The sequence below is a fragment of the Danio aesculapii genome, chromosome 15, assembly GCF_903798145.1.
Source record: "Danio aesculapii chromosome 15, fDanAes4.1, whole genome shotgun sequence".
NCBI classification, from domain to species: Eukaryota; Metazoa; Chordata; class Actinopteri; order Cypriniformes; family Danionidae; genus Danio; species Danio aesculapii.
Genome location: NC_079449.1, coordinates 6,644,725 through 6,661,375, shown reverse-complemented (window position 1 = coordinate 6,661,375; position 16,651 = coordinate 6,644,725). Strand labels below are relative to the sequence as shown.

Here is a 16,651-nt window from a genome sequence, read left to right as displayed (position 1 = left end):
CGGCGCGACGATTCGGGACACTTCATGTATCTGCCGCACCACAGAGAGTGTCTGGTGTGCCGTGTCGCGGCTTCGAGCGGCGCATCCAGTGCCTCAGTCAAAGTTAATTCAGTGTGCGTGGTTATTAGTTTCTGTGTACAAGCTCGGCACTTAAAACTATCACACAGTTGGCTGTAAAACTGTACAAAGACACAAATGATTTTGTACTCTCTGCTTGGTCTGTGTCAGAGTCGTACATGTACGACTGAATGCTGATCCTCTCCTTCTCCTTCTCTGAGTCTGCCTGTCAGACTCTGTTGCAAACACGGAGCGGGTGAGCTCATGGCCCCGCCCCCTTGTTACGTTGGCGGGAAGCTGAAACTAATCTACATGTGAAGCAACACACCCATAAATCAGCGAACTGTGGACACGCCCCCAACATGACACTTTTTAACACATTATAATAAAAAATCTGAATTGTGTTTTAAACTGAACCTAAACTGGCACACTCAGAAGAGCCATAATATTAATATTAAATCATAAAAAAGAGGTAAACTATGTGCCCTTTAAAGTCCAGTGCTATATTGGGATTTCCACCTGGATTTTGCCTACCCAAATTCAAAAGCTTCCCAAATCCACATGCGAGGTGTAAATGCAAACGTTTGGTATCATTTTAAAGAAAACCCTTTGAATTTTTTAAAAACACTGTTGGAAGTGTTTAAAATGTGTTGTCTTTATTATAATAAACACCTCCAAAAAAAGAGGCGCTTTTTTTTTGGATTCTCAAATTTGAAAGTGTACCTTTTAGGTTCTGTGTGGTCTAGGTTGCTGTAATTAATTTTGGTGCTTCCTGCACATGTCAGTAATCATAGAGAAAAAAATGTCACTATCATAATCTATGCAAAAGATATTCTATTCCAACTGATGAGAGAAAGGAACCACTCATGGGGGTATTGGGTCAGTATTGACCTGTAAAATTTAAATAATGTGGAAGTAAATGACGTCACGGACCCGGTACCGGGTGCGCAGAGTTTATTAAGTCAAGTTTACTAAATAATGTTTTTCACAGCATTCTTTCAAACATGTTATGTTTATGAAAACATATCTTTCCTTATCTGCATCTCACAGTTTTTGGGTCCCAACACTGTATCAGACTATGAAACTAAAACTACACCAGCATTTTACTACCAGCTTGATACATTAAATGTGTCTCACAATGATGAAACTTTTGTTTTTTGACTTTATTGTTTTGCTGTTCCTCATTATAAAGAACATCTGGCACAATTTACATTGTATAAAGAGCTAGAAATAACGGTTATTTGACTTCACAATACGTGGAAGCTCAACAAATGAAAAAAATCAGTTACTGAAATAAAATAAAAATTTTACGATGAATGTAAACCTAAATGAAACTAACAACGGTCACTGAAAAACAAACTGAAATAAAATTATAATACGAAAAAATTATTATAGTTTAAAATACTCATTTTCAGAATTAATAAGCATTTATTCAATGGTGGAATTTAGAGTGGCCTAAAGATGGCGCTTTTACAGCTTTATTTATCTAAGAAAATGTTTCTATATAAACATAAAGCGTTTGTTCTATCTTTTCTTTCTGCCCAAAGAATAAGTCAACCAGATATGTACACCACCTGACTAAAGTCTTGTCACCTGTCCAGGTATTAGGAACAACAATTAATAACTTGACTTCTAGTTCATTTGGTATCAGAAGTGGCTTATATGAAAGTCAAAGGCCTCTAGATTACACTTATTTTACCAAAACAAAATATAATCATGTCTTGATTTTTAATGACTTAGACAACTCTGGTCTGACTTTGCTTAGACAAAAGTCTTGTCACCTAACAGAAATAATGTCCAGTATAGAATATAAAGTCATGGTGCAGTGGAAACAGAATGAATATTGTGTATGACTCCATCATGAGCTTGGAGGACTGCGTCCATACATCTCTGCAATGACTCAAATTACTTATTAATAAAGTCATCTGGAATGGCAAAGAAAGCGTTCTTGCAGGACTCCCAGAGCTCATCAAGATTCTTTGGATTCATCTTCAATGCCTCCTTCATCTTACCCCAGACATGCTCAATAATGTTCATGTCTGGTGACTGGGCTGGCCAATCCTGGAGATCCTTCTTTGCTTTCATGAACTTTGATGTGGAGGCTGAAGTATGAGAAGTAGCGCTATCCTGCTGAAGAATTTGCCCTCTCCAGTGGCTTATAATGTTACAAATGTCTTGATACCTCAGGCTGTTGATGTTGCCATCCCCTCTGCAGATCTCTCGCACGCTCCCATACTGAATGTAACCCCAAACTTGACTGATTTCTATGAGAATCTTGGGCCCATGCAGGTTCCAATAGGTCTTCTGCAGTAATTTGGATGATTGGGATGCAGTTCAACAGATGATCCATCTGAATAATCTACCTTCTGCCACTTTTCCAAATGATCAACTATAGGTCAAAGTATTATTTGTTGCTTTTACAATTCTGATTGATGACAAGACTTTTGTCAGGTATTGTATATTATAACTGCATATAAAGAGTTATTGTCTTCTGTTAACTCTGCTAAACAATAATTACTAAAACTAAACCTGAAACTAAACAAAATAAAATGTTCTCAAAAGAAAAACTTACTAAACCTAAACTCAAATGTATAGCAAATTTTAAAATAGTATTGAAATAAAACTTAATTTTAAGAATGCAAAAGTATAATATCCTTAATTGGCTTACAGTGTGCTGTAATACAGATAAAAATATTATGTAATGTTCACATTCATCCCTAATTTCAGGTATGACATTGACCCATCCAAAATGTTGAAATATTGTAAAAAAGGAAAAAGACTGCAGTGGCGCAGTAGGTAGTGCTGTCCCCTCACAGCAAGAAGGTCGCTGTTGCATGTTCTCCCCGTGTTCACGTGGGTTTTCTCCGTGTGCTCCGGTTTCCCCCACAATTCCAAAGACATGCGGCATAGGTGAATTGGGTAAGCTAAATTGGCCGTGGTGTATGTGTAAATTGGCGGTCCATTCCGCTGTGGCGACCCCAGATTAATAAAGGAACTAAGCCGAAAAGAAAATGAATGAATGAATGATAACACCATGGTCTTAATTGGCTATTGAGATAGAAATCTCCATTCAAATGAATACAGGTTTCACCTGGAAACAGTACTCCATATGTCACAACTATATAGCAGTATTAAGCCATGTGAACCACATATAATGCCATAGCAACCACTTCAAGTACCCATACAACATCAGGCCTAAATACACTTCACATTTAAATGTTGTTTTCGACTTTTCAGGCCAGGCATTGGCCATTTTGTATAGCCAAAGTTTCCTTTTTAGCTCTTCCTAGTGCTGCTTTTGTGCTTGTGTGCATGTGTTTGTGTTTGTTTGGCTTTCAGGGTAAATTACAGCCCGCTGACTGCACACTCCATGGTGCCACACAAACCACCCAGCATGCATTGGGCCAGTTGGCACTCTTTGTGCATGCTTATGTACTTGTGTGCATTCAGGCATGTTTGTGTATGTGCATATGTTTGGCAGTGAGTGCATATGTACATATTAATGGAGTGTCAGTAATTTAGAACATTTCTAAATGCCACATTGATTATTCTAGGCATATTTAAATATATTCAGTTGAAGTCACATTTATTAGCCCTCCTGTGAAATTTATTTCTTTTTCATTCATTCGTTCATTCATTCATTCATTCATTCATTCATTCATTCATTCATTCATTCATTCATTTATTCATTTTCCTTCGGCTTAGTCCCTTATTTATCAGGGGTCGCCACAGTGAACGAATCGCCAACTATTCCTGCATATGTTTTAGGCAGCGGATGCCCTTCAGCTGCAACCCAGTACTGGGAAACACCAATACACTCTCACATTTACACACACACTACGTCAAATTTAATTTACCCAATTTACCTAAAGCAGTGGTCCTTAACCTTTTATCTTTGCAGACCGGTCAACGACTGACAATTTTACTGCGGACCAGGGGGGGTGGGTGTAGCAGTGTTTTGTAGGTTGTTAGGCAACCATCAACCGTTTTCTCAGAGGATGACAAGCTGATCGAAATGTGTATATTCCATACAAACTGAAGCTGATCTGTCAATTCTTGTCATGTGATTCGCTGTACGCTCATGGAATTCATTTAACTGGGTGCGCCTCGAAGGCGCGAGCACGTCACGCCACTTGTGCACACAAGCCACGCATCTCCATTGGAAACAACGAACTTGTGCGATCTCCATCATTTGATCTTCCTGCACAGCCATGATGGATTCACCTGATTTGTTGACAAATGGGTTGCGGATCTATTCCTTGGCAATTCATGGGTCCTTCACTGGGCCTTTTCCCTTTAGCAAAGAAACTTTCCGAAGACGTTTGTTTCTTACTCATTTTGCTGCTTGTGGATTAAATTTGGACGCTCAAGTGGCCGAGATGTAAGCTAGAGCAGTGTTTCCCAACCCTGTTCCTGAAGGCACACCAACAGTACACATTTTCAACCTCTCCCTAATCAAACACACCTGAATCAACTCATCAGAAGATTAGAAGAGACTCCAAAACCTGAAGTTAATGGGTCAGAAAAGGGAGACATTCAAAATATGTACTGTTGGTGTGCCTCCAGGAACAGGGTTGGGAAACACTGAGCTAGAGAATACGGTAATTTTTCAAAATAAAAGACTTTTCAAAAATAAAACTTTCATTCAGACTCAGATCATAAATAAAACGGAAATAATTAATAATTTCTTGTGCGGTCCAGTACCAAATAATCCCGGTGGTTGAGGACCACTGACCTATAGCGCATGTGTTTGGACTGTGGGAAAACCGGAGCACTCGGAGGAAATCCGTGCCAACACGGGGAGAACATACAAACTCCACACAGAAATGCCAACTGACCCAGCCGGGACTCGAACCAGTGACCTTCTTGCTGTGAAGCGACAGTGCTAACCACTGAGCCACCGTGCCACCTTTTACTTTTTAAATATTTCCCAAATGATGTTTAACAGAGCAAGGAATTTTTTTAAACTAAAAAAAAATTGTTTAACTCTCGTTATTTTGCTCATCCTTAACTTATTTCAAACCTTTATGAGTTTCCTTTGTCAAACAAAGAAGAAAGTCTTTGTTTTTCCTAAGGATTTTGATGGTTTGTAAAATTTCAATTTTGGGTTAACTATCCCTTTAACACATGGACATTCATGTACAAGTCACTGCAGCTGATGATCAACAGTACAACTTACAAATTTGACCTCTTCCCAACAGGGAAAACCAGCAACAATGAAGAATGCTTGGTTATATAGGGTTGTGGCTTTGAAATCAAAACAATGTTGTTATAATGGAAGTCAATAAGGCAAAAACAGCCACCAACATAACGAAAGGGTAGACAAGAGTCAATATCTCGAAGATAACTTTTTAAATTTGGGTTTTTTAGAAGAATATCAAGTAGTCAGATTGTTTTAAATTTTGTGGGTAAGTAAATTTTCATTTTTGGGTGAACTGCTCCTTTAACACATGGACATTATTATTAACATTCACATAGACAATACTTTCTAACAAATATTTAACATAATGAATGTGCTGACGCCATTAAGAAATAATATCACGAAGATCATTTTTTATTTTAGTTTTTTTGGAAGAATTCAATTCACGTGGCTCAGTGGTTAGTACTGTCACCTCACAGCAAGAATGTCACTGGTTCGAGTCCCGGCTGGGTCAGTTGGCATTTCTGTGTGGAGTTCTGTATGTTCTCCCCGTCTTGATGTGGGTTTCCTCCGGGTGCTCCGGTTTCCCCCACAGTCCAAACACATGCACTATAGGTGAATTGAATGAATTAAATTGTCCGTAGTGTATGAGTGTGTATAAATGTGAGATTGTATGGGTGTTTCCCAGTACTGGGTTGCAGTTAGCAGCTCATTCCGCTGTGGCGACCTCATAGAGACTAAGCCGAAGGAATGAATGAATGAATTCAATTCAAGCAGTCAGTTTTCATCAGCTACACTCACCACACACACACGCTAACATCTTTGAGTCTTTAGGATGATATATACGGAGGAAAGAGTTCAGGAATCAGACTGCTGCCTATTCAAAAGCAGGGTGTAAATACTGAACTCCACTTGCCTGTCTGTGTTCTCCCAGGAAAAAAAGGAGGGGTTGTGGGAATTGAAGCCACGGACAACGGTCTACAGATACTACACAAAAATCTGCCGCAGGCCAAAAGAGGTAGAACAGGGGCGGAGGAGAAAAAGAGCGAGGCGTGTTGGACTCATTGACCAGATGAAAGTGAAGTTCAAATAAAGAGCCTGATTTAATCGGCTCGGGCAAACTCCTCTTTTTTTTTTGGAGATGGTGAGACAGGCAGAGCGTGACGGGACAGGCTTTTGTGGCCTGCGCGCATGACGAGAGGCTCGCCCCCATTGTGACCGCCGCTCCGGGCCATGGAGGAACAGCCGAGGAGAACACTGGTCCCTATTGAGCAAAATAAGCTTTAATAAACTCCCGTCACCATTAAGTGTGACACTGCATCCCCATCAGTATTATTTAGGGAGCTGAAGTGGTGTTAGCAGGGCATCAGTGGCAGTCAAATAACGTTCACCTTCATTAGTCACGCAGGGACAGGCTGTTAGCTCATCAAATATCATTACAGGGCTAGAAAACATCAGACGCTTCAGCTGTTGGCCAGTAGACATCGAGAGGGAAAATTGTTTAGTTTTTTCTTATAATTTGTTTGAGGTGTAGGGCAACGCAGTGGCACAGTAGGCAGTGCTGTCGCCTCACAGAAAAAAAGTTGCTGGTTCGAGCCTCGGCTGGCTCAGTTGGCGTTTTTGTGTGGAGTTTGCATGTTCTCCCTGCGTTCGTGTGGGTTTCCTCCGGGTGCTCCGGTTTCCCCCACAGTCCAAAGACATGTGGTACAGGTGAATTGGGAAGGCTAAATTGTCCGTATGAGTGTGAGTGAGTGTGTAGGGTTGTTTCCCAGAGTTGGGTTGCGGCTGTGTGAAACATGTGCTGGATAAGTTGGTGGTTCATTCCACTGTGGCGACCCCGGATTAATAAAGCGGCTAAGCCGAAAATAAAATAAATGAATGATGTTTGAGGTGTCTGTCCTTTCTTAAAGGGATATTCACCCAAAAAATACATTTTGTTTCAAACTTGTTTGGGTTGCTTTTATCTGTTGAACACAAAAGAAGATGTTTTGAAAAATGTTGCAAACTGATAGCCATTGAGCATTTCTTTACTATATATGTCAATGGTTACCGGTTTTCAGAAATATCTTCTTTCGAAACAAAACAAAGATATGGAAGCACTTTGTGTGTGTGTGTGTGCGTGCGTGCGTGCGTGTGTGCGTGCGCGTGTGTGTGTGTGTGTGTAAACCTTCACTTTAATAGTTGTCAAATTTTACTATTTACATAAGTTTTTACCTTCAGAGTATTAATAATAATAATAACTCTTATAGGTTGGAAATTAGATTAGGGTGAATAAATGACTTTTAAATTATTTATTTCCTTTTTTGTGTATTTTTTCCTCCAGAACTTTTCAGTGTTTAATGTTTAACTTGTTTCATTGCTTTAATTTCTAATCGTCACCATAATATTATATATTTGTTTCTTTTTATTTCTTTGAGGCCTCTGTCCCTTCTTAAAGGGATAGTTCACCCAAAAATGTAAATTCTGTCATCATTTATTCACCCCTGACGTGTTTGGGTTGCTTTTCTCTGTTGAACGCAAAAGAAGATCTTTTGAAAAATGTTAGAAACTAAAAGCCATTGACATCCATAGTATGTTTTTTTTACCATGAATGTCAACGGCTACCGGTTTTCAGAATGCTTCAAAATATATTCTTTTGTGTTCAACAGAGAAACAAAAAGATTTTGAAGCACTTGAGGGAGAGTAAATGGTGTGAAATATTGTTTTTTGAGTGAACTATCCCTTTAACAGCTGTCATGTTTTACTATTTATGATATAAAGTCTGATTTTTTTGTTGTGTTTTTTCCCCTTCAGCATATCAAAATTTATCCTATAGGTTTGAAATGACATTGGGATTGGTAATTGTTTTTACTAGTTTTACAGATTTGACATTTACTGTACTCTATATATTGCCATTTTTCTTGTATTTTCCTCCAGAACTCAGACTAAGAAACTTATTCTGACCATATTTGCTTTTTTAAACAGATTTTCAGTGTTTATTGTTGAACTTGTTTGATGGTTTTTATGTCTCCTAATAATCATAAAATATATTTATTAAGTTATCTTTCTGTCGTTTCTTAAATCTTTAATAATTCTATCATCCTTAATGAGGGTGTACTCGAAATATTGCAAGTGAATACACCATTTCTGTTACGTTCTGCTATTTATACACACCACCGTTTATAGACCTAAATAGACATATCTATTGTTATTTATATTTGCAATTTAAATCTACATGTTAATAAATGATGTTACAAAATGAGGAAATAAACTGAATTGTGCAAATTATGAGTTGATCAAAAAAAATAAAATAAAATAAACTTCCTACATTTAGTCCCTACAAATTCTTTGTGCAAGCAATGTATCCTGGAATGCCTTTGGTTTGAACGCAGTTGAAAGACTTCACTTGTTGGACACTTGTTGCCTCCTTCACTTAACTATACATGTTAAAAAAAAGAAATGTTTTGCATTGAAATCCCTAAGCAAATATAGTCAATATTATAGCATTTTCAAGCACATTCTATAAAAGCTTGTTAACTGGTAGTATAATTTATTTTGTGCACTAGCCAATGAGAATGAAGTGCATTTTTTAAGTCCCATGTTAAAGGGATAGTTCACGCAAAATTGTTAAGTTCCTCACCATTTCTTCACACTCGAGTGGTTCTAAACTTTAATGAATTTCTTTCTTCGCAAAACAAGATATTCTGAAGAATGTTGTAAAAAAAACATCCATAGTATGAACGAAAATGGAAGTCAATGGCTGTTTTTTCCAGTATTCTTCAGTATATACTCCTTAGCGTTCAAGAAAGAAACTCAAACAGGTTGCTCTGTAAAATAATAGCCGTAAATTAGCAGTTTTCCATATATATTTTATTTTTCCTGGTTTATTTAGGCTTTTGAATTGCATTATGAGACCTTGATCTTTCTTCCAACATCTTTAAACCTTGAAAAGTTCAAAACAGTGACTTTTATTAACATTTTTAATAGTTTAAGGTGATATATTGTCTGTGTTGGTGTTGTATATTGCGGTGCAAAAACCTTGTAATAAACTGCCAGTACATTTTCTGTTATTTGACAGACTAATTTATATATATATATATATATATATATATATATATATATATATATATATATATATATAGATATAGATATAGATATATATATATATATATATATATATATATATATATATATATAGATATCTATATATATATATATATATATATATATATATATATATATATATATATATAAATATATATATATATATAATTATTTACACATTATATTATTTCAAACTACTAAAATGGCAATAAAAGTCACTTTATTAAACTGCAGAGTTGAATTTTCAACATCAAAAGTCGACAGAGCAGAGATTAACATCCTATAATGCAATTCGCAACCGTAAATATACCGAAAACACTGAATCATAAAATACAGAAACTGTTAATTAACACACCTGTATATGTTAACAGTGTGGAGGATGAGTAAATGAGGCAGAATTAAAAATGTTGCGTGAACTATCCCTTTAAGACATTTAACTTATTAAATACAAACTATTCTAATTCAGTTTCCTCATGTTTAGAGGCTCATCTTCAACATCTCCACTCACATTCTGCAACAGTTCTGTCTAAAAGCTGTTGATATTGAAGTATAGAGTTTGTTAATGATCATCCACTCACATCTGTCCGCTAGAATCCCCTCGATGCTGTGTGCTCCCCGGCGGGCGTTTTCTTCCTGCTCGCATTTCTCAATGTCTTCTTCATCATCCTCTTCCTCCTCCTCGTCAGCTCGAGCGCCAGATCTGCCTCTCATGATGCGGCTTATTGAACTCACTGAGTTGAAGAGTTGAGTGTGTGAGTAATTGCTCTTAATAGGGGTTCTTCATACATTTCAACAACATTTTTCAAATATTTTGATAGCAACAATTATAGTCACGTGTTGTGGTTCCTGTATTGAACACTGCAGCCATTAATGCAAATTGGAGAGATAATTCACCAAAACATGAAAAGTCTGTCATAATTTATTCTCCCTTTACTTGTTCCAAACCCGATTGACTGATTATATCATAAACAGTAAAATATGACAGCTTTTAAAGGGATAGTTCACTCAAAAAGTTACCATTTACTCTCCTCAAGTGGTTCCAAATCTTTATGAGTTTCTTCAGCCTGATCTCATGAGAAAACGTAAGTATTTTACGTTTTGACAGTTTAGTGGCTAATTCGTACGAATTCGTATGAGTTCAGTTGTACGAAATGGTACGATTTTAAAAAGGAGGCGTGGCACCTAACCCCGCCCCTAAACCCAACCGTCATTGGAGGATGAGCAAATCGTACTAAATTGTACGAATTAGATCTTACGAATTCATACGAATTAGCCACTAAAAAAAAGTTACGAATTGCCATGAGATTGTGTTGGTTTCTTTCTTCTGTTAAACACGAAACTTGTTTAAAAAATGTTGGAAACCAGTACCCATTGACTTCCACAGTATTTGTTTCTCCTTCTATAGATGTCAGTGGTTACTGGTTTTCAGCTTTCTTCAAAATATCTTCTTTTGCGTTCAGGAGAAGAAAGAAACTCATAAAGGTTTGGATCCACTTGAGTGTGAGCAATTTTGAGTAATTTTTCTTTTTTGGGTGAACTACCCCTTCAAGTGGAATTATAGTCAAGAAAATACATCACTCTGCCCACACTCAAAAATTATATTTGGTGTTGGTTCAAACTCTTCAAACACAATTCTTGAGGTATTTGGGGACAACTTAATTATTTTATGTTCAATCCATAAATTTCTAAAAACGAATAAGTTCACTCGTTTCCTTCATTCTCAATTTTTTTTACAGTACATGTAACAAATTATAAGTTTTCCATGTGTAAATTGACTAAATGTTTATTTATTATAGGTTACATACTGTACATGTTACAAAAAATATTACAAACACATGACAAACATTTAGTGTTTTGTGATGTCTTAAGAGGCTAAATATGAGCACTCATAAAATTATGTTTGCTGTTTGTTCAAACTACTTATTTAAAAAGAGCTGAAACAACTCAATTGTTGAGTTTTATTTTGGGACAACTTAATTGTTTATGTTCAATCCACTTAAATTTGTCAAAACTAACAAGTTCACTTCCTTCCTTTATGTTGTCCTAACACAAATCGATTGTGAGGAACCCTGCATTTTTTATGGTGGATGTAACAAATAATACGTTTTCTAGTGTACATTGACAAAATATGTTTATTTATTTTAGGTTACATACATGTTACAAGAAAATATTACAAACACATGACAAACATTTAGTGTTTTGTGATGTCTTAAGAGGCTAAATATGAGCCCTCATAAAATTATGTTTGCTGTTTGTTCAAACTACTTATTTAAAATGAGCTGAAACAACTCAATTATTGAGTTTTATTTTGGGACAACTTAACTGTTTATGTTCAATCCACTTAAATTTGTCAAAACTACTAAGTTTACTTCATTCCTTCATGTCGTCCCAACACAAATCAACCCAGCATTTTTGACAGTGCATATATAACAAATTATAAGTTTTCCATAGTGTAAATTGACTAAATATGTTTGTTATTTATTATAGATTACAAGAAAATCTATAATAAGAATTTAAAAAGATGTTACATGAAAATATTACTAACACATAACAAACATTAGTGTTATTGATGTCTTAAGAGACTAAATTTTTGCTGTTTGTTCAAACTACTTATTTAAAATGAGCTGAAACAACACAATTGTCGATGTACTTTTAGTTAGTTAGTTAGTTAGTTAGTTAGTTAGTTAGTATTGTACATCATCTTATACCTGTGGGTACGTTGTTCCGGTCACAGATTCCCTCTTTGAGCAATTTATCCCGAATTTCCCAACTGAATATTCCAGCATTTTCCCGTTTATATTCCTCAACGCGCTTCTCCACATCCGGAGATGTCGTCTGTCAAAAATAATGTAAAAAAGTGGCTGATTCAACTCATATATACTTATTTAAATTCAGTCAACATGGTCGGCGCTTTCTGCTTTGAATTTGCGCACTAGTTTCTTGGTAAATCCGCGCATCCGCGTCCGCCGGCCTCACCTTGGATTTAGTCCCGCCGATAGCTCCAGGCCGGATGGATCCAGTCTCCTGATACCGGCACAAGATTTTGGAGACGCAGCCGTGAGAGACTCTGAGCTGGCGGGATATCACGCAGGGCCTGATCCCGTGATGGGCCATCTCTACTATCTTATGCCGAATGTGGTTGGGCAGAGGCCGGCCGTTGATGAAAACTCCCCCGAGCTGGTTGACTCGACCCTGACCCATCGGAGTTGACACTGCGTCGAAACAAATCCAGATGATGTGACGGTGGGGAAATAATCAAAGGAGAAGTTACAGAAACATGGAAGAAATAAGAGAATTCGTGCAAGCAGCAGAGGCATTTGAAGTATGCTTTTAATGAAGAGATAAGTCTTCAGGCCCCATATGAATTTATTTCCCTATATGTAGCGCTAAAATAATATAAAAATAAAACAATTAATAGACAAAATCGTCAAAGTTTAAATCTCCTATATTCATATTGAAATGTAATCAGTTCGCTATGGAAATTAGAATATAAATAAATAACCTAGAACTGAGTATAAATGCATGGAAACCAAATGCATCTTTGAAGTGTGCTTTTAATGAAGAGTTAAAAATTATTTTACTCTTTAGGCTCCCTATGAAGTTATTTCCCTATATAATGTAGCGCTAAAAGAATATAAAAATAAAACTGTTAACAAAAAAATTGAAATGTGATCAATCAGCTATGAAAATTAAAATATAGCCTAGGACTGACTAGAAATGTATGGAAACCAACCTTTTGTTATTGAAGATGCATCTAAGAAGTGAGGAGGTAAGAATTATGTTATTCTTTAGGCTCCCTATGAAGTTATTTCCCTATATGTAGCGCTAAAAATTATAAAAACAAAACAATTAACAGAAAAACGTCAATTTGCTTTAAATGGAAGTGGTTTCACATGCAGTTATAATCTACTTTTAAATGTAATCAGACACCTTTGGGAATTAAAATAAATAGAACTGAGTAGAATTATTGGGAAGGAGAGTTAAATGCATGGAAAGGGGTGAGACGATTCTTTTAGCCTTTGTAGGCGCCATGTGAATTTATTTCCTTAATATCTCGCGCTAAAAACAATCAAAATTTATAAAACAACAAAATGAAAACCTACATGTTATCTTTGCTTTAAATGAAAGTGTTTGTAAATTTAGAATCTCCAATACTTATTCATATTTGAATTTAATCAACCAACTTCGGAAGTTAGCATATGAATAACTGAGGAAAATTGATGTGAATTATTGGGAAGGAGAGTTAAATTAAACCAGCCTGTTGTTGTTGATAAATTAAAATTTTATTTATTTATTTATTTATTTATTTATTTATTTATTTATTTATTTTTATCTTAGCAAACTATAAAAACAAAACGTATAGAAAAAATAATATAACTGTTAAAAAGTGAAACCTAAGAAAAGTTTGCATTTGGCCTAAATTGGCATTAATTACGATAAATAAAAATACTTTTAAAATGATCAAATATCAGTTACGTTTCTAAAATAAATGATTTAGACTTGGTCTAAAATTGCTACTAATAAATACAACGACGTTACTATGCTTTTAAAAAAATAGCATAGCCTACCCTCCATGGGGAATCCACTGCGGGGATAGTTTGGAGAGAGTGATGGGCGCATCATCCTGGGAATGGTCCCTGGGAAAGCGCTCATAGCTCCAGGAAAGCGTTGACCAAAATTTTAGGACTTAAAATGCATGTAAATATTCCACGATCAATAAAACACACACAAATAATTAATTTCCGATGGTCTTGTAACAAGGAAATGAAATGTAGTCGAGGATGAAAAGTTAGTGATCAGATGTAGAGGCTCCCCTTTTGTGGTTCCTGTTAGTTGTTCTCATTATGCGAGGAGAATTATAATCGCCGCGTTTCTGTTATTAAAAGGCGTTTAGGTTGAACTCGAGTTCTCAAACTACTGAGACATTTATGAGTTTGCGGAGCCCTCCTTGTCTATTATTCCAACAGCGCTTCTGATTGGCCCACAGCATCCCGTTAGCGAGAGCTGATTGGTCGAAGAAGTATACTTTTGCTTCCAGAGGGCTCCAGTGTGGGATATTATTTGGTCACTTTATGTCAATAGATTATAGATAGGCTACATTGTACTTAATATGTATGTAAATATCAGGCTACTCTGCTGATCTTTAAATAAATGCTATATAAATATAGAACAAAAACTACATGTGTGTGACATTTAAAATAAGTTTTAGTGATAAAACATCCCCCTCACTCCCCCCAAAAATAATGATAATTAAGCCATTTTATTTAAATTAACTACTAAATGAGATGACTGACTTTGTGGTTTAACTCTCTCAGTTTAGACTGATTCAAACACACACACACACACACACACACACACACACACACACACACACACACACACACACACACACACACAGTGACTTCAATGACATGTGGCCCTTTTGTTGGACTAAAAAAGAAACTTCAAATGTTTTCTTTCTGCCTGCGCGCGCGGACAATGGCGCGCACGCGGGAGGGAAACACGCGGGGAAACGGGGGTCCTTTCACGTGCAAAACACGATTATTCTCTCTTACTTAAAAAGTTAAATCGACGCCAAAGAGGTCGGACCCTGGAGACTGCGACCTAACTATTTAATGGGTATGAGAAGTTAACAGTGTGCGTGTTTATAAATTAGTTTAGCAAATGCATTCATTTCAGGAGTATTCATGGTGCACTTTTTGTTCTGTCAGATTAATGTGTGTTCATTTAATGCATTTTAAATCTGTTGCAAGTCATTTCTTAATTTTACCGAAACTATAAATCTCTTTATATAATCATAATTTACAATAAGGTTTCATTAGTTAATGATAGTTTACTGACATGAACAGTTGATGAACTATCAACTATCAAATGATGAACAAATGATGAACTAATACTTAATACTTGAACTATCAAATGATGAACAAATGTTGAACAATACTTAATCCTTGAACTACCAAATGATGAACTAATAATGAACAATACTTAATCCTAGAACTGTCAAATGATGAACTAATAATGAACAATACTTAATCCTAGAACTATCAAATGATGAACTAATAATGAACAATACTTAATCCTAGAACTGTCAAATGATGAACTAATAATGAACAATACTTAATCCTAGAACTATCAAATGATGAACTAATAATGAACAATACTTAATCCTAGAACTATCAAATGATGAACTAATAATGAACAATACTTAATCCTAGAACTGTCAAATGATGAACTAATAATGAACAATACTTAATCCTTGAACTACCAAATGATGAACTAATAATGAACAATACTTAATCCTAGAACTGTCAAATGATGAACTAATAATGAACAATACTTAATCCTAGAACTATCAAATGATGAACTAATAATGAACAATACTTAATCCTAGAACTGTCAAATGATGAACTAATAATGAACAATACTTAATCCTAGAACTATCAAATGATGAACTAATAATGAACAATACTTAATCCTAGAACTATCAAATGATGAACTAATAATGAACAATACTTAATCCTAGAACTGTCAAATGATGAACTAATAATGAACAATACTTAATCCTAGAACTATCAAATGATGAACTAATAATGAACAATACTTGCATATCAATTATTAATAGTTTAACATTTACTTATGCATCTTAAAATACAAATTGATGTTAAGTTAACATCCTGAACTAACAATGAACATGTTTATTTCCATTTAACTAACCTTAAGAAAGATGAATAAATACTGTAATAGATGTATTGTTCATTGTTTATGTTATTATGTTAGTAACCTATACATTATTCAATTCAATTCTTGCTTTATTGGCATTACAAATGTATTGCCAAAGCATTTCTAAAGCTTATACATTAAAAAGAACATACATATATATTTAAAACACATAGTAAACACAGTAAAGAGTAGTAGAAGTAAAAAAAAAATAGCATTAATAATAATAACAATAAATCAGAATAAACTAGATTTAACAATCATGGATAAAACAGTAATAATAAATAATAATAATCAGTATATTTACAATGATTCATTTATATTAAGATGTGTGTGTGTGTATACATTAACTATACATATACGTATACCTATACATAACTATACCTATACATTAACTAATACAATTCAATTCAATAGTTGCTTTAATGGCATGACAAATGTTACAAATGTAATTCCAAAGCATTTATAAAGTTTGCATTAAAAAAAGAAGATACATATATAATAAAAAACAAAGTAAACACTTTAAATAGTAGGCAACGCAGTGGCGCAGTAGGTAGTGCTGTCGCCTCACAGCAAGAAGGTCGCTGGTTCGAGCCTCAGCTGGGTCAGTTGGCGTTTCTGTGTGGAGTTTGCATGTTCTCCCTGCGTTCGTAG

General features: G+C 35.4%; 1 protein-coding gene across 1 annotated transcript in view; it reads right to left on the bottom strand.

The window, feature by feature from the left end:
• pax3b (paired box 3b) overlaps positions 1 to 14,161 on the bottom strand; it is a 50,399-nt gene extending 36,238 nt beyond the window's left edge. Inside the window, exons 1-4 of the mRNA XM_056473953.1 lie at positions 13,849 to 14,161; positions 12,257 to 12,492; positions 11,989 to 12,115; positions 9,859 to 10,011 (exon numbers count right to left, since the gene is read on the bottom strand). Coding sequence (XP_056329928.1) covers positions 9,859 to 10,011; positions 11,989 to 12,115; positions 12,257 to 12,492; positions 13,849 to 13,933 — 601 coding nt within the window. The 5' untranslated portion in view covers positions 13,934 to 14,161. The remainder of the gene's footprint in view (positions 1 to 9,858; positions 10,012 to 11,988; positions 12,116 to 12,256; positions 12,493 to 13,848) is intronic.
• Positions 14,162 to 16,651: the final 2,490 nt, after the last annotated feature.